The sequence below is a fragment of the Triticum dicoccoides genome, chromosome 4B, assembly GCF_002162155.2.
Source record: "Triticum dicoccoides isolate Atlit2015 ecotype Zavitan chromosome 4B, WEW_v2.0, whole genome shotgun sequence".
NCBI classification, from domain to species: domain Eukaryota; kingdom Viridiplantae; phylum Streptophyta; class Magnoliopsida; order Poales; family Poaceae; genus Triticum; species Triticum dicoccoides.
The window spans coordinates 413,328,801-413,347,051 of NC_041387.1; the positions used below are offsets into that span (position 1 = coordinate 413,328,801).

At 44.5% G+C, this 18,251-nt stretch overlaps 1 protein-coding gene across 1 annotated transcript; it reads left to right on the forward strand.

Annotated features, from left to right (window-relative positions):
* The first annotated feature begins 4,896 nt into the window (after nt 1–4,896).
* LOC119290616 (ran-binding protein 1 homolog a-like) lies at nt 4,897–7,945 on the forward strand. Its single transcript, XM_037569229.1, has 4 exons — nt 4,897–5,194; nt 5,305–5,456; nt 5,565–5,690; nt 7,449–7,945. The coding sequence occupies exons 1-4, from the start codon at nt 5,043–5,045 to the stop codon at nt 7,640–7,642; spliced, it is 624 nt and encodes a 207-aa protein (XP_037425126.1). The 5' UTR covers nt 4,897–5,042; the 3' UTR covers nt 7,643–7,945.
* Nucleotides 7,946–18,251: the final 10,306 nt, after the last annotated feature.

Consider the following 18,251-nt stretch of genomic DNA (forward strand, 5'->3'; position numbering starts at 1 on the left):
TCCTCCCTCTCATAGCTCTCTCTCTCTCTCTCTCTCTCTCTCTCCCTCCCTAGCTAGTTCGAGCTATATTTATTATGTAGGTACCTCACCATCTAGAGCTACTAGCTAATTATAAGAAGGTGCTCGATATCCCTCTCGACAAATAGGTGAGCAAAAAAAGAGTTGTGAAAGAATGGAAATATGTGTGTTTGCGATTAGAACCGAAACTATGTGCGATATGAATACCGAATTGTGTGTGGCATGTGAGTGACATGAGTTGCCTATGTTTTGCCGAAATGTCGATTCAATTCCGTTTCGGCTAATTTCGGGCAAACTCAATATGTCCTATGTTTAGGGAAGGTCATGCCGAACTTTTGTATGAATTTGATCCATGCATGCATATATACGTGGTTATAATATTTGCTCCGCGCGCAGGTGATCATGAAGGTCAATGGAAGGATGGTGGAAAGATACTGGCAATCCGCTGTGGATGACATGTATGAAAAAAGAATGAAGGATGATTTATGTCCATGTCGAAAATTCAAAGGAAGAGTCAGGCTCGACCCCTTTCAGGGTGGTAAATTCAAGGCGCACCTGCTCATGCATGGTTTCATGCATGGCCATACTCGGTGGATAAGTGAAGATGATGATGATGAGGAGGAGGACGTCGACGGGGCAGGAAATAACGACATGGGGCCACCAGATGAAGAGATGATCGATTATGTGCCCGAAGAGGAAGACGGCCTCGGAAATGTCAATGGCGAAGAGGCAGTTCAAGGCAGAGAAGACGCGGACACGCCGCCGTCTTCGTAGCTACTAAGTTCAGCCATGCGGGATCCACATGTTCGAGACCTGCTTCACAAGAAGATGACTAGCTACAGAGCTGCTTCAAGAGAGGAGGCCAAACTGGCACAACTGGAGGTAGACTCGATGACTCCTTTGTATGATGGTTGCAATCCTGAGGTGACCCACTTGAGTTTCACACTAGAACTTCTAAAGACGAAGGCAAAAACAAATGGACAGATACAAGCCTGGATGAGCTTCTGAAGTATCTAAAGAAGGTTCTTCCCGCAGGAAGCTTGTGTCCTACTAGTGTCGAGGAGGCAAAGAAAATCATGTGCCCTCTTGATCTGCCACATATTAGATATCACACATGCATCAATGATTGCATCATATATCGAAACGAGCACGCGGAAAAAACCATCTGTCCAAAGTGCAATGCTTCACGATATAAAAAGGCCGGAAAGAAAGCTCCACAGAAAGTTGTATGGTACTTTCCGATCACTCCGCGTCTACAACGGTATTTCGTAGATCCTAAGGAAGCAAAGCTTATGCGCTGGCACGCGAAGAGGGTGAAGCCAGATGACGAAGATGAGCCGAAACTGAGACACCTCGCAGATGCTAACCAGTGGAGAGCATTAAATGCTGAATTTGAATTTTTCGCAAATGATCCAAGGAACATCATGCTTGGCGCTAGTAGTGATGGCATGAATCCATTTGGCAACCAGAACACCAATCATAGCACATGGCACGTGTTTGTATGGATGTACAACCTCCCCCCTGGTTGTGCATGAAGGAAAAATACATACACATGGCTATGCTTATTCAAGGGCCGTGACAACCGGGAAATGATATCAATCTGTATCTCGGGTTACTGGAAGAGGAGCTACATACCTTATGGAAAACGCCGGCCAAGACATGGGATGTAAGCAAAGGAGGGTATTTCTACATGAGAGCCGCGCTGATCACGACGGTGCAGGACTATCTCGGTTACGGCTATCTCTCCGGCCAGGTGTGCCATGGATATTGCGGATGCACGAGGTGCATGGATGATACAACTTCTCTGCAGCCATCGAAAGATGGCGGGTCTTCGAAAATCATGTAGATGGGGCATCGAAGATGGCTCGAGAAGGATGACCCATGGAGACAGTGTGGAGATCTATTCAATGGCAAGGCTGAGCATCGAGGTCCTCCACGTAAGCGTAGTGGTGCAGAAATATATGAGTTATTGAAGAACTGGGAAGAGTGCCCCTCGCCGGGAAAGACGAATAAAAAGGCGCCAGAGCCCCTGCTGAAGATATGGAAGACAAGATCTGTTCTGTGGGACTTGGAATACTGGCCCATACTCGACACGCCTCATGGCCTTGATCAAATGCATATCACAAAAAATATCCTTGAGAGTTTGCTTGGAACATTGATGAACATGCCGAAGAGGACCAAGGATGGGCCAAAGGCAAGAAAAGACTTGGAATTTTTGAATATCGGGAAAGATCTCCAAATGCCCGATAAAAGGTCAGAGGAGACCAAGACGGAGACGGAGACGGAAGATAGGGGCAAAAAAGTAAACAAGAAGGAAGAACAATATTGCCCCCCCCCCCTCTTGCTTCACCTTATATCCGAAGGAGGTCGATCAATTGTTCAAGTGCCTTGCCGGAATCAAAGTTAGTTACGGATACTGTGGGAAGATAAGCAGATATCTGGACACTAAGAAAAAAAGGTTCAGTGGGTGAAGTCTCACGACTGTCATGTGATGATGACGCAGTTACTCCCGGTTGCACTTAGAGGGATTATGGACACACATGTGCGTGAGACGCTTACTGACCTATGCCACTTTTTTGATGCTATCTCTCAAAAGTCGATCAGTGTGAAGCAACTCCATAGGCTATAGGAAGAGATTGTTGTCATACTGAATGAGCTAGAGATATACTTCCCGCCCGCATTCTTTGATGTCATGGTGCATCTATGTGTCCACATCGTGGACGACATCATCGACCTAGGGCCGACATTCATGCATAGCATGATGCCGTTTGAGAGGATGAATGGGGTCATCAAAGGATTCGTTCGTAACATGTCCCGTCCAGATGGAAGCATAGCCCAGGGATATCTGACCAAAGAGTGCATCTCTTCCTGTGAGAGTTATCTGACCAAAGACCCTGTTGTTGGTTTGCCCGTCAACAAGCACTGTGGAAGGCTCGAAAGCGAAGGTCACACCAACGGTCATAGGGATGTGAATGTGTTACGCTCGGGCCGACAAAACGACCTTGACAGGGTAAACTTATTAGTGCTACAACACCTAGATGTGCTAGAAGATTTCGTGACACTGCACAAAGAGACCATCGCAAAGAAGTACCGTGACCGTGGGGTGCACAGGACAGACGCTGAAGTTATTAGAGAGCACAACTCCACTTTCGTGCGTTGGTTCAAAGAGCGAGTTCTGGCTAATCCCTCGGAAGAGGGTTGTCCGAACAGAACACTCATATACGCCTTGGCACATGGCCCCTCGACCAACCTCGCGACTTATCAAGCCCACAACAATCACCACAAGGGCTGAAGGCTTAGGCCCTCACCTCCACGTCTACCGCAGTCTCCGGAAGGGGCAAGACCAAGGGTTCCCATCCAAACAACGCTAGAACCGCAACAATTTGGGTATCATTTAATGGTCGGTCGAACAAACAGACGTATGCCTATAATGCATCATCAGCTATGATGTCTCCTTCATTTGTCAGGCAGAGTTTCCTTATGATTGCTTGTTGATGTTTGGTGGCCATAGATGCATGACCTAGGCCCTTAGCCAAGCGTACGCTCCGCCTAGGTGTGCTGGTGATCTGCCTTCGCTGCCTTGGGCGCCTCAACTTTAGCAGTGTATGGCTCACGGGTGTGGGGAGGATGGGAGATAGCTCACATTGTACTTGGGCACAAAAAGTGTCTAGGCGGGCACATGCAGTGGACTGGTGCATGCTTTGTGCAACTAGTGTGTCTGTCCAACCATTTGATAAAGCTACAGAGGCGTCTTCAGAAAAACCAAGCATGATCCCACATATGTGCAGTTCCCATCTTGTCTTTACTTGGCACGCTTTCGAGTGAACGAGAGAGATCCCGTGGACGAGCAACACTAGAGGGGGACCTCAGGGGTTATTGCTTGCATGCTTTTCGCCCCATCAAGCACACACATTGGATCCACTTGGGAGCCCATGGTAGGCTGAATGCCTCACGTCCCATCAACAACCACCAACTCCATCAAACCCACGCGGACTGCCAGGTTTGTCTGCATCAGATCTTTATGTGAGTTCCTATTGGGCGTAGCAGGTTCCACTAACACCCCATGCTAGCGGTGGAGGGTAACCGAGGAAGGGACCTCTCCTCCGCCGCGTCCTGAGACTGCTGGCAGGAGGGCCCAGTGGCACAAGACTACGAGAGATGCTCGATCCCATACCAATCAGCTCTGCTTTCCATGGTTGCTACCTGGTCTCCCACCGTAGAATTCACCACGCGTCGACATGTGGTAGGCGGTCCATCTGTGCTTTGTCCAATGGCAGTCACGATGCGACGAGGCCTACCGGTGACGTTGTCTTGGCAGCTGGAAAGCGCGAGACTCTCCGCAACCACCAGTGTTTGAAATCGGGGCCGCCGCGCGAACGATGCCTGTATTTGGAATTCTCGCGTCGGCCGCACCGACGACGACGAGGACCCTACGAGGAGGGGGCGGTGGCAGCGGCGGAGGCGGTGGATCGTCAGCATAATCCTCCGAGTCATCCACCATGGGTAGGCGTAGCCAACTACACCACCCTAATGCGAAACACACTTCATGTTGCATTAATACGAAACTAATCTAAAACAATTTTGAGAAAGTATTCCAGATAAATACACTTTTGACACATGGATATTGCAATCACACTTCCCGCGGTGCTATAATGTTTCCACAAAACTACACCAAAACTTGAACATGTGAAAAAGTCTGTGATTTAAGTATCTACTAATAAATTTATAAATAAATAAATGTGCCATGGGTTTTTTTAAGTATGATTTTTCTGACATTAACCCCATTATAAAATCAGAAAAATGAATTCAGATCAACACCCTACTAATGCTTTCCCCGGAGACGCGACTCAAAACCCTACCAGGACACCGGAGTAGTGCTTTCCCCAATCCGACCTCTTTCCAGCGCGCACGTTCCAGCCCCACGCTGCTTTTATAACCCCTCGATTTTCTCTCTCCTCTCCACCCCGGCGGCCGCAACTACTCTGGTAGAGCAAGCGAGCGCCGCCCCAAGCCCTACTCCAGCAATGGCCGATCCAGCGGAGCACCGCGAGGAGGAGGAGGAGGCCGCGGCGGCCGGCGAGGAAGAGGACACCGGCGCCCAAATCGCTCCCATCGTGAAGCTCGAGGAGGTGGCCATCACCACCGGCGAAGAGGACGAGGATGTCCTCCTCGACATGTAAGCCGCCGCCGCCGCCGTTACTTCGCTCGATCTGGCCCGATCCGATCGTTCCCGGCTTTGATCTAAGTCTGACGCGTCTGGTTCGGCGCTTCTTCTTGTGTCCGTAGGAAAGCGAAGCTCTACCGATTTGACAAGGACGGGGGCCAGTGGAAGGAGCGGGGCACGGGTGCCGTGAAGCTGCTCAAGCACAAGGAGACTGCCAAGGTCCGCCTCGTCATGCGACAGGCCAAGACTCTCAAGATCTGCGCCAATCACCTCGGTACTTCTTTGCTTGTGCTTTTTCGGGGGATAATTTTCGGCGGTGATTTCGATTTAAGGATTAGATAGATGGGGTGTGTGTTTTGACATCTTGATATTTGGTGTGCAGTTGTGGCGACGACGAAGATGCAGGAGCACGCTGGGAGCGACAAGTCGTGCGTGTGGCACGCTCTGGATTTTGCCGACTGTGAGCTCAAGGAGGAGATGTTCGCCATCCGCTTTGGATCCGTGGAGAGTGAGCACTGAGCACCCTATCCTCTGTGCAACTTTTCTATTTTATTTTTATATATCGTGCATCATTCAAAAGGGTTGGTCTCTGTGAGGCTACGGATCTATGAATTCACAAGCCAAGTTTGTTGTGGGTTGTGGGTTGTGGGTTTAACTAAGCAGTACTTCAGGTTGATCTAGTGTGTCATACCCGCCTTTGTCTTTAAACTCCATAATAGAACGGCATCAGTGTCGCACCTAGAAAGAAAATGTCCTGGTATCCTCTTATAAAATATACATGCATCTTTTTTATTTTTTTGGGATATCACACACTAATTTGCATCAATTATAGTAATGAATATATTTTTGGACAGTGTCCGGTGCACCCCCTAGCTATATGTTGCTGGTACGCCCTGAATGCCACAAAGCTATCCTGCCATGAAAGATCATTAGTGTAGTGCTGTTCCTGTATACCTATCATTCAGCAACTGATTTCCATGGCATTGCTTTGCATGTACTTAACCTCAGTACTCAGTAGTCAGTAATGTATAGCACTGCCTTTTCTCCGCGATATTAATATATTCCCTTTATCGAAAAAATAGCACTGCCTTACCCCTTGATCTTTTGCACTGATGTAGGATTTTTCTTTGACATTCTTGCTAATTGATTTTGAGCCAATTAGAGGCTGTGCTGTATTTCAAGTGTTCACATTTTCTGACAAGATAACTATTCACCTTAAGCAAAAAGGATTTTGATTATATATAAATTGTACTATTATTTGTTGTAGTAGTGGCCCTGGTTATGAATTTGATGAATTTAGACTACACAAGAGGCCCTAAACTTGTAGCAAATTGTGGCTTAGTTCTTCAAAATTGAAAATTTATTTTTGCAGGTATATAAAACCTGTAAGTTTTGTGATGTAGGTCAGTTCAGTTTTTCATTTTTCAGATGGCAGAATATATAAGTTGGCAGTAGACTACAAATATGAAATCGATCATCATGTGACCACCATATTGCTGCAAGCATTGTCACCCTAAAATAATTTGCATTCATTCGCACTTCTATTCAGCTTTATGTTAGTATTTTAGCTAATTAATGTTGCAATATCCAAGCAATGTGTGCTTCTTCCATCTAAATGATCCACATATTTTCCACATCCATTGCATTTTTGCATAGAAGCTTAGCTAATCAAGTTGCAGTGACCATGGGTCGCAAACTGCGAGTTTTTGGACCTATAAGTGGAACTGTGAAAGTACTCCCTCCGTTCCTAAATATAAGTCTTTTTAGGATTTCAATACAAACTACATACGGATGTATATAGACATATTTTAGAATGAAGATTCACTCATTTTGCTACGTATGTAGACCATAGTGAAATCTTTATAAGGACTTATATTTAGGAACAGAGGGAGTATATTACAAGGATGTAGTAAGTGAATTATCAAGAGTATGGATGTAATTGACACTGCTAAAAGCTCTAGGGCTTGTGGTCCAACAATTTCTCATAAAGGTTTCCTGTGTAGTGATGATATGCATGTTAGCATTGTAGGATATTTGATTGATAGTGTCGACAAATTTGTAAGAGAGTCATTAGTAGTTAGTTTGTATTTTGTGAGATTTTAAGTTTCTAAGACTGAGATTTAAACGCGTACATAAAGTGAGAGTTGCTATGTTTTGTGCGGTTGCCGCACCTACATGAGAAAACAAGCGCCGAGTCATTATGCTATTTTAGTCAGGAGGCTAGCAAATATCATGTCATCCTCATGTTTGCTTGATTCTATTTCAGACTGCAAAAAATTCAAGGATCTTGTGGACGACATTGCTGAGCAGCAAGGAAAGAATGAGGAGAAAGAAAGTGAGGAAGTCTCCTCTGCTGCCGAGTTGGTAGAGAAGTTAACTGTGACGGAGGGCAAAAAGGAGGAACAAACAGAGAAAGTGGAGACTCCTGCAGTAGATGATAAGAAGGATGCTGAAGAGTGAAAACAAGGTCCGGCTATTTCATCCTATGCTCTAGGAGCATTGCTATACTCGAACTAGTGAATTGTCAAATGAGTGTCATTCGATTCATTTTATGGTCAAAGTTCATCTTCCTTTCACAAATTTTCATTGTGTTATTCTGTGGGATGGATGTTTGTGTTGGGCAAAGTTTGGTTTGTGTCAGTCATGGGTTTCTTGGTTGATAGTCTGTCATTTGTTTTTCTGGATGGTGTGCCTGGGGTCAGCATGTTTGTACAATTATTTGGGAATTGCTTTTGGAATGGATACGGTTTGAGTTGTCCAAAATCCCTGGATGATGCTGTCTTGTCACTTTGTCACGCGTCGCATATCTTCATTACTGCAAGAACAATGATATAGACTGTGTGGTTGTACATGAGCACGCAAGACTTTAGTCGGGCCATTGTCTTGTCCGAACTCCGACCGACGAGCACATGTTCCCTCTAACCGACGAGCACGTGCCTCCAGATGGTTATCTTTGAGGGGGCTGCTCAGGCATCCAGTGTTTATTTGAAAAGGAGAAGAAAAAATGATGCTCCAAGAATTTACACATAGCATGCAGATACACAAGAGTTGACAGAAGTTCTACTGAATTTGATGAAGAGTGTGGATGCTTGGCATCACATAGCATGCAGATACACAAAAGAGTTGACGAAAGTTTTACTGAATTTGATGAAGAGTGTGGATGCTTGGCATCCCCAAGCTTAAGGGTCTATTCCGGGGATACGGTTACTGTTCCTTCTAACAAGATGGTTCTTTTGAATCCAGAAAGTTTCATCAACAAACTTTGATAGGCTCATGAATAGGTTAGTCCTCAAAAACAATGATAATCCATACATGTAAGTACCGTGGAAACTCATGGGTAAATTAATTTTCATCACTTGCTACAGTATATACTTCCATATATGAAGTCTTATCGACCAATAAGAATCCAAATAAAAGACATTCAAAACATGAAGCAAACAACGATTCTTTCTTAAGAGTACAACCATCAAAGAATAATTTTGAACATGGACTTACACTACTCCAAAAATTCTGAAATTTTTACCACTTACGAAAAACTTATCAAAGCTTATTGTGTAACATTTTCACAAAATTATGAGCTTCCCTTAAAATACTAAATTCCATAACTAACATCAAAGTTGTTGAAAACAACAAACTTAACAATCAACAACCAACCTTCTTGTGATAATTGTAATTCTTGGGACTTTATTTTTATAATACAGTGGTGATACAAGGGGGTAATTAAGAAGCTTCCATGACAAAAGATTCACATTGTTTTCATGGGCATGAACAAAAGTTCAAGGTTGACCCCACTTCGTCAATGATCACGCTTTCTCAATCACTTCTCTTTTTGAAAAAGTTTTAGCTGATTCCATTCTTCACTTTCCTTTTAGTTTATTGAATATAAGTGGATATTACAAAATATGATGGAGGATATGACAACAAAGTTAACTCTCTTAGTATGCATTGGCATTGCATACAAAAACAAGTCATTCACAAAGAACAAATGCCAATGCATGATAAAAGTAGTTTCTTGCAATTTTAGTTTCTGGAAGACATTGAGAGGGCACTTATTTCTTCCTCTATTATAATTACTACAAGAAGCAGCAACAAACTTAATTTTATTAGCATCATCATGAGCACACATGAAAATTTCAAGCCACGAACGTAGTGTTTAATACACTCAAATTTCTCCTCTAAAGTATAGTTAGGAGAGTTCAAAACAATCATAGGGCTCCCATAAGTGAGAGCAAAACAATTATCTACAATTTCATCATCCATAACAGTAGCATAATCATCTTCAAGTAATTCATCCATAGACGCACATGATATTCATTGTAGTCGTCAACAAAGAAATTTCGTCCAACGAACTTTGTGTCTCATCACTATTATAAGCAGTAGTAAGTTCAAGAGAGTTATTATCATATTCATTTGGAGATATGCATGGCTAGCTAATCCATTCTCCCTCCTACGATGCCATTGGTCTCTAACATTCAAGAGAGGTGCTTCCTTCATCAAAAGCATTAGTAGCAGCAACAGAAACATCACAAGATCATTCACAAAGTTAGAGAGAAAGTCATCACAGAAATACACCTTTTTTGGTTTTTTAATATATAATCATAGGGTAATATTACTTAGGGCATCTCCGACGGCAACCCGCAAATTTCCTCCCGCATCCGTCCGCGGATAGTGGGGAACCAGTGCGCGGACACGAATGCGGGAGAACGCCATCCAACCGTAGCCACATACTTTTCAAACTCTTTTTCAATAAACCGGATGAAATTCGTGCAAACAAGGTCGGATTTCATATAAACATGACAAATTTCATAGAAATCGAAAGAAAACGGTTAAATTTTGGACATATTTTCAACTAAAAACGAAACCGAACTACTCTACGGCCGGCGCGGCGGGTCTCCAACTCGTTCCCCCGGAGGTATATGCTTCAACGCAAAGGACGTGACGTCGTCGATGGCAGCGTTGATGCTTGTGCCGACGTGGAGCAACTCGCCACTCCTCCTCGAGCTGGCCTGAAGTGACAAGTTGCTGAACCACGCGCCAGCTTGGGGCCGCGACAACTGGCTCCGTCGGGCTAGGCGAGGGAGGTGGAGCAGCGACCTTACTCGCTCGTATTCGGCCGGCTCGACGGGCCACCCAGATGGTTTTTATGCCGAAGAACTGCTCTTTCCGCTTGTTAGATGCCATCAAAAGATTGGAGAAAATGGTGGAAGGAGGAGATGGGGAGTGATGGAGTGGTGCAATTCTTGCCCCACGTTTGTCCTGGTTTATATAGAGGGCGGACGGGAGGAGTCTGCCCGGCGTTGCGTTTAATGTTGGCCCGCTCGTGAATGGACGTGTGGCCGGAGTAGGTTTCTCGGCTTCCATGCAGGGTTAATGGAGGCATTTGAATGTGGCGAGGAGGCGTGTTCAGCTGGGCGTGCAGCGCTCTCGGCCAGCGTGTCGCTTCAATGGCGGAGGCAATGAGAGGTTGCATCCGTCCCGAGTCGGCTTCAATGTTGAGCGACGCGCTCTACATCGGCATGGATGCGGGCAGCTGGCGCCGGACAGGAACGTGCGTGGGCGAGTGAGGAGGGGTTGTGGTGGGCCAGGGCGGTCAGAAACGGGCTTGGGAGCGGTCCGGACTCGGGAAAACCTCCCCCACATTTGTCTTCGGTTTGCGGGAGAAAACGCATCCGAACCACGTTGCGGACCGATACAGACCCGCATTGGATGGCTTCTGTGGTCCGAACGGTTAAGAGAGGTTAGAGGGTCAGCATTGGAGATGCCCTTTAGTATCAAAGCAAACAAGTGCAAACCATAAAATTCAACCTGGCGCTATGCTCCCGTGTAGGATCGAAAGTATGTCTAGATGGGGGGGAGGGGTGATTAGACTACTTGACCAAATAAAAACTTAACCTTTTCCCAATTTTAGTTCTTGGTAGATTTTAACAACTTAGCACAAGTCAAGCAATCTTAACACAATTCAAGCAAGCATGCAAATAGTATATGAGCAGTGGAAAGTAAAGCATGCAACTTGCAATAATGTAAAGGAAAGGGTTTGAAGAGTGCAAACGCAATAGGAGACACGGATGTTTTTGTCGTGGTTCCAATAGGTGGTGCTATCGTGCATCCACGTTGATGGAGACTTCAACCCACGAAGGGTAACGGCTGCGCGAGTCCACGGAGGGCTCCACCCACGAAGGGTCCATGAAGAAGCAACCTTGTCTATCCCACCATGGCCATCGCCCACGAAGGACTTGCCTCACTAGGGTAGATCTTCACGAAGTAGGCGATCTCCTTGCCCTTACAAACTCCTTGGTTCACTCCACAATCTTGTCGGAGGCTCCCAAGTGACACCTAACCAATCTAGGAGACACCACTCTCCAAAAGGTAATAGATGGCACTACAAAAAAAATACACTTCCGTGATGATACATGTTTGTCACACTAGGTCGCCTTTTTTGTCATGCATGTACATCCATGACAAATTTATGACAGAATCAAGATAGTCATACCCGTGCTGTCGTAGAAGTGTTCCATGACATTACCAAAATTATCATCACGAAAGTGTCCACTTCCATGACGATAAATCGCCGTCACAGAAGTGCTTCCGTCAAGGGTGACCGACACGTGGCATCCACCGTAACGGAACGCCATTAAGCTATCAGGTCAGGTTTTGGATCCGATAACCCATTAACAGCCCCGACCAATGGGGATTTTCCATGTGTAAAATCATCATTGACTGGAGGAAACACGTGTCGGCTCATCGTTGGGACAGATGTCATCCACTCATTGGACAGAAGGCGCCTATGATACGTCGACACGTGGCACGGCCCAACAGAGGCCCATTCCTGTGAAAAGGCCGGCCCATTTGACTTGGTCAAAAGGTGGCGGGCTGGCCCATGTAAAGCCTGTTAACGGCCTGTTCGCATATAGCCCATTTACAGCCCACTAACCCATGGCCCGTTATGCCCTATCCGAATTAGGCCCAGTAGCGTCATTTGGGCCACCCAATATGATTCCAGCCTGTTTTCACTTCTGGCCCATGTATGGCCCATGACGTCTTTCGGCTCATATGAGGCCCTATGTAACTCTTGGCCTATTAACGACCTGTGGTGAAACTGACCCGTAATGAACAGTGTATTACTTTACACCCATTAACGGCCCGTGGTGAAACTGGCCCGTAATGAACAGTGTATCACTTTATACCCATTAAGGGCCCGTTATTCCGTTGGGCCGTTTCCAGCCCATGTTATCTTTCGGCCTTCTCAGAGCCCATTTATTCTTGGGCCCATTTCCATCATTCTTTTACTTACGGTCCATTACTGTCATTTTCTGCTTATGGGCCAAGTTCAGCCCGTGGTTACAGTCGGCCCACTTGTGGTCCGTTAACACGTTGGACCGTTTTTATAGCGTCATGAAATACGGCCTATTAACGATGGCCCGTTATGGTCGGCCCATGAACAGACGATTCCAACTCTAGCTCGTTTACGGCCATAATGTGGCCTGTTATTGGCCCATGTTTGGCCAATCGATCATACTGCCCGTATAAGGCCCATTGATGATACGGCCCGTAGAAGGCCCATTGTTTTTGTGGCCCGTAGAAGGCCCATTGTTTCTACGGCCCGTAGAAGGCCCACTGTTTATACGGCTTGTAGAAGGCCCACTGTTTCTACGGCCCATAGGTCCAGTGTCACTACAGTAAATATTAGCCCATGGTTATTGTGGCCTAGTTTTAAAAAATAGGTTATTGCAACCACTAGCAAACCGCAGAAAAAGAACTGCACTGACTACAAGCAAACAAATAAACAAGACAACAAGGAAATAAATAAGCAAGCAACTTACACTAGGCTATCACAGCTATTACACATATTACATCCACTGGGCATCAAAGTTCGCCACCAGTGCAAATATAGGGAACACAACAACATATAAACGCTGCAACAAAACAAGTCCACAACTGAAACCACTTCAGAAGAGCTCAAGAAACAATATCCTGGGTACCCATAATGCTGGCAAGATGCTTAGCAAGCTTATTAACTTTCTCTTGTTTGGCGCTTAAGTCCTCCAACGCTTGCCGTTGCACCAGAAAGTATGCATCTGAATTCTGCAGGGACTTCCTCAGTCCTTCGGCTTCCTGTCGCATAACATCTGATCGATGTCTTTTAACTTGAAGTTGAGACTCAAGAAGCCGAACTGATTCAGGCAACGAGTTCGAAGAGCTGGTGCCAGCAGTGGTAGCCAGTAACTCAAACACTACATCAAGACAGGACTTTGGGGTTGTCTCAGTGTCCTCAATATAGTTTTTATCAGCTTTCTTGGAGACCAACAGGGATGTCTCACTATCTTGAACCTTATCTGCATTACTTCCTTTACCATTGCATAACAGGGTACTCTTCTTCAATATTTTATCCGCGTTCTAAAAGAGAAACAAACAAACACATCTCAGGTTTACAATGTAGTATATGAAACTCATTTTGGTAAACCAGTTCAGTAGTAAGGTGTGAGGATAACAACATGAAACAAACGTATATCTATGTAGTATGGTCACTGTATGGTCTATATCATTCTAGTTTATGTTGCCAAATCAAGATAGATACAGTTCGAATCATATCTATTTAAGACAAAGCAGCATAGACAGAATATAAGTATGGGAAACTACACAACAATAACAACACTTGTAATGTGCATGCATGAGAACATAACTGTTTATTCAATTGAAACTGAAATCAACATAGAGCAAGTTACAACAGCAAATAGCCAAACACGTTGAAGAAACAGGTTTAAAACATACCTGTTGCACCATTGGAGTTTCAATTGCATCCTTCAAATTTGAAATTGGTTGGTATCAGTAAATACAATGATGCAAGAGCAAAGTAGTATGAACCATAGCTATGGAACCTGACCTGAGAACAATTCGTCTTCTGCTTTAAGCATTGACTTCGGGTTCAGAGTGGTGGTCCTCGTGATTTGGGCACTGCAGTTGCCTTACTAACTGCTCGTGTTTGGGTGCTCTGTGGTGGAGACGGTGCTGTGTCAACAGGAACTGGGTGTCTATCTGCTGGGGTTGGGGTTAGAAGGGGTGTAGCTGGTTCTCTGTCCAACTGGGTAGGGGTACAATCTGCATGAGTGTGGGTTATGTGTGGTGGGGCTGATTCTTGGGCAAGTACAACCGTGGTTCTATCTGCATCGACAGGTAGCACGATCTTTTCTGAAGACCATGTTTTTACTCCCACAGATACTGCCATCACTCCCTCCAATTGAAATGGCTGATAAACAAGAGAAGTAATTGAATGTACAGACATTGTAAGATAGACATGTGCAATGGATAGTAGGGAAGAAAACAAGGCATGAAATAATTCACATTTATGTTGTCTAAGCAAACAGAATAGCATGACATAATTTCACATATATGATGGCTAATTAAACAGGATAGCATGACACAATTTCACATGTATGATGGATAACTAAACAGGATAGAATGACATACTTCAAAATATGATGACTATGTAAACATGATGACATGATATAACTATACGATGTGTCTATTAAAGTGGTTGGCATGCCATAAATCACAAACATGCCGTCGATGGAAACATGATGGCATGATATAATTCACAGATAGAATGACATAATTTAAAATATGATGACTACGTAAACATGATGAGATGATATAACTATATCATGTCTTTAGAAAATGGCTTGGCATGCCATAATTCAGATACATGCTGTCTATGTAAACATCATGGCATGATTTATATACTAAGGAAGTGAGAAGAGGGCAATTGCATATATGATGTGTCAACTAAGGAGATGGCATTCAATATTGTGTATATGATGTAAAAACTAAGCATTGCAATACAACATATGCATTATATGAGTAATATAACCCTGCCAAGTTTGAGCATACACCTCAGGGGGATAATAGGACTGGTCATCTACCTCTGAATCCTCCTCTGAAGAGCTATCTATAACCAGCAAGATATCTGCTTCAGCAGGTAGCATTGTCTGCTCTGAAGACCTTGTTTTCACTCCAGATTTCGCCATCACCAATTCAAATGGCCGATGCATAGGAAGAGCAGTTGAATATACAAACATTGTCGACAAAAGCAATGAGAAATACAAAAAAAGGACATCATGATATAATTCACATATATGACGCTTGCCTAAACAGCATGGCATTGCATAATTCACATACATAATGCCTTGCAACAAGATAACATTGCATAATTCACATATATAATGTCTTGCAACAAGAGGGCATTGCATAATTCACATATATGGTAATTAGACACTAAACAGGTGGCATTCACACAAAGCATGTCTAAACTAAGCAAATGACATAGCAATGCAAGATACCATACGCACGATATGAGTAACATAACCCTGCCAAGTTAGGGCATGCACCTCAGGGGGGAAATATGACTGGTCATCTGTCTCTGAATCCTCCTCTAAGGAGCTATCGGTAACCAGCAAGACATGCGCTTCATCAGATAGCATTGTCTGCTCTGAAGACCTTGTTTCCACTCCAGATTTTTCCATTACCGTGCCGAATGGCTGATGCACAGGAAGAGTAATTGAATGTACTAAAATTGTTGACAAATTTAACACATAATAAAAAAATGATGGCATGATATAATTCACATATAAGATGACTGGCTAACCAGGGTGGCATTGCAAAATTCACATATATGATGCCTGGCTAGACAAGATGGCATTGCATGATTCACATATACGATAAAGAAACTATACAGATGGCATTGACACAAAGCATGTCTAAACTAAGCAGATGACATCTTTAATGTATACAGTAAGCAATGCAAGGCACCATATGCATGATATTACCAACATCAGCATGCCAAGTTAGAGTGAAGACCTGATGGGGTAAATAGGAGTGGTCTTCTCCTTTTGAATCCCCCTCAGAACATTTATCTTCCTCTTGATTACGATCAGAAATGGGTGGAGGGGGGCTGCCTTTGCACCCACCATGGAACGACGTCTGCATGAAATTTTATTGCCACGCAAGGCTTGTCTCTTTTGCTCTACATGATCAGTTCCATTGTGTACAATAACTGGCATGCATAGGAATAAAACATAGTGAGATTATGTAAGGAGTGCATGCACAAATCCAGAGTGATGGTAGCAAACTGTGGATAGACCCAAAACCAATGATAGCAGGCAGATAATATCTTTAGTTAAAAAATACAGATAATGGCTCCTTTAATGTTTGTTTGCACCCAACATGAAACTCATAGTAGACACCGGAGATTAACCAGATAGTAGACAGATAGTACTTATTGCTGCCCCAATATGTACCCCACAACCATTTAAAAACTCAAGTTTCACCATTAGTTTGGACCTGACTCGGAGTCTAATAGGTGAACACGGCGATAATGTAGCATGTCATCATATTAAGCGACGCATAACGTAAGCAGACACGGAAGAGTGCGACCTCTCTTGCGGACCCGTGTAGTCCTCAAGGTCATCTGCTCAGTTGATGATGGTAATGCAGTTGTCGTGGCTGCCGGCGGCGGGGAAGAAGATCTGAGGCGACGAAAGACAGTCTGGAGAGCGGATCCCTGTTGTTGTGAACCCTTCCGTCGTTGGAGCAGCTGAGCTGGGGTGGAACACAGCGCCGCAGGAGCAGGACAAACCACACAAGGTTTTCTTTGACACATATCTGTAACAGAAGTAATTGAGTAAGGGCTTGTTTCAATTTGAGGATTCTAACAATGCAGGGATAGGAAATAGACAGGAATAGGATAGGAATGCACGTGCAAAACAGAGAATTTAAAAACACAGGATTTCTGCCAATCTAGGTGTTTGATTCACAACAATTGGAAGATCACATGATGCAAAAAAGCATGGTGAGATTAAGTCAAACCACAAGAAAATGTACGGTTATAATGCTATTATGCTACTATATCTTAGTCTTGTGCTTGATAAATAGGAATACCAAAAGGAGGAGAAGTGGAAATTAGAATTCCTATGGTTTTTCTTTCAAGGAGACACTAAAGGAACAAATCCTACAGTTTTCCTTTGCTCCATTTCTTTGCACCAAATTCATGAAAAGTAGTACCATAGGAAACTTTCAAATTCCTATGTTTTTCATTCACTTTTCCTTTCAATCACTGGCGATTCTAGTAGGCAGGCTTGAGCAAGGAAAATCCTACACTAAAATAATGTTTTTGTGCTACTTCTATTACTTTGGACCCAGGCCACTACCATACTAGCTCAATTCCCAGGACCATCGACAAATGCACACCTCAAACGCGTAGAGATAAATAATGATGGCGTTCAAGAGAGTCGATCACGGATAGCTAAGTTGCCTGGTACCTCACTGCTTGTCATATAGTAGGATAAAATAATCGTATTTCCCGTTACTACGAGTGCTCAGTGGACAATATATATAACATGTAGAGTAAAAAAGAGATGCAACAAGTGTACAACCTCTTTGGCGAAGTCATGTCGATCTCAGCGTGATTGAGTTGGCCGGTGAGGATGCTCCGGCTGACTTTGCTGTCGGAGGAGGGGAAGAAGATCTTAGGCATCTGGAGATAGAGCCCGAGGTACTGCTCCGCTGTGATGGAGGGTTTCGTTGTTGGAGCAGCTTTGGTGAATTGTACGACGCCCAGGCTGAAGCAGGACAAGAGAGACAACAAACAACGTTAACCTGAGTGGAATTCTAATAGCATCTCCAATACATGACGTAAAATACATGACCACAAAGTGCTAGATGTAAAATACATCAGCCGCTCATCTCTGAACTTAACTGTCAAAACTGAACTTAACTGTCGAAACTGAACTTAACTGTCGAAACTGAACCTAACCGTCGAAACTGAATTTTGCTGTCGAAACTGAATTTTGCTGTCGAAACTGAACGCACTAGCAAGGTGAGGCTACACGTCGGTCGACTGACTTTTTCATCTCTGGTCAGTCGATTTTGCAGCCGTTGGATACGAAATCAAGGGCCTGCGATTCATCTTCAACCTCCACCCCCCTGAGCCGCCAGCCACCACCGGCCAAACAGCAGCCCCCCGCCGCCCGCGGTCGGCGGTGCGCTGCCCCACCCACCCCGAAAACACTACCCACCA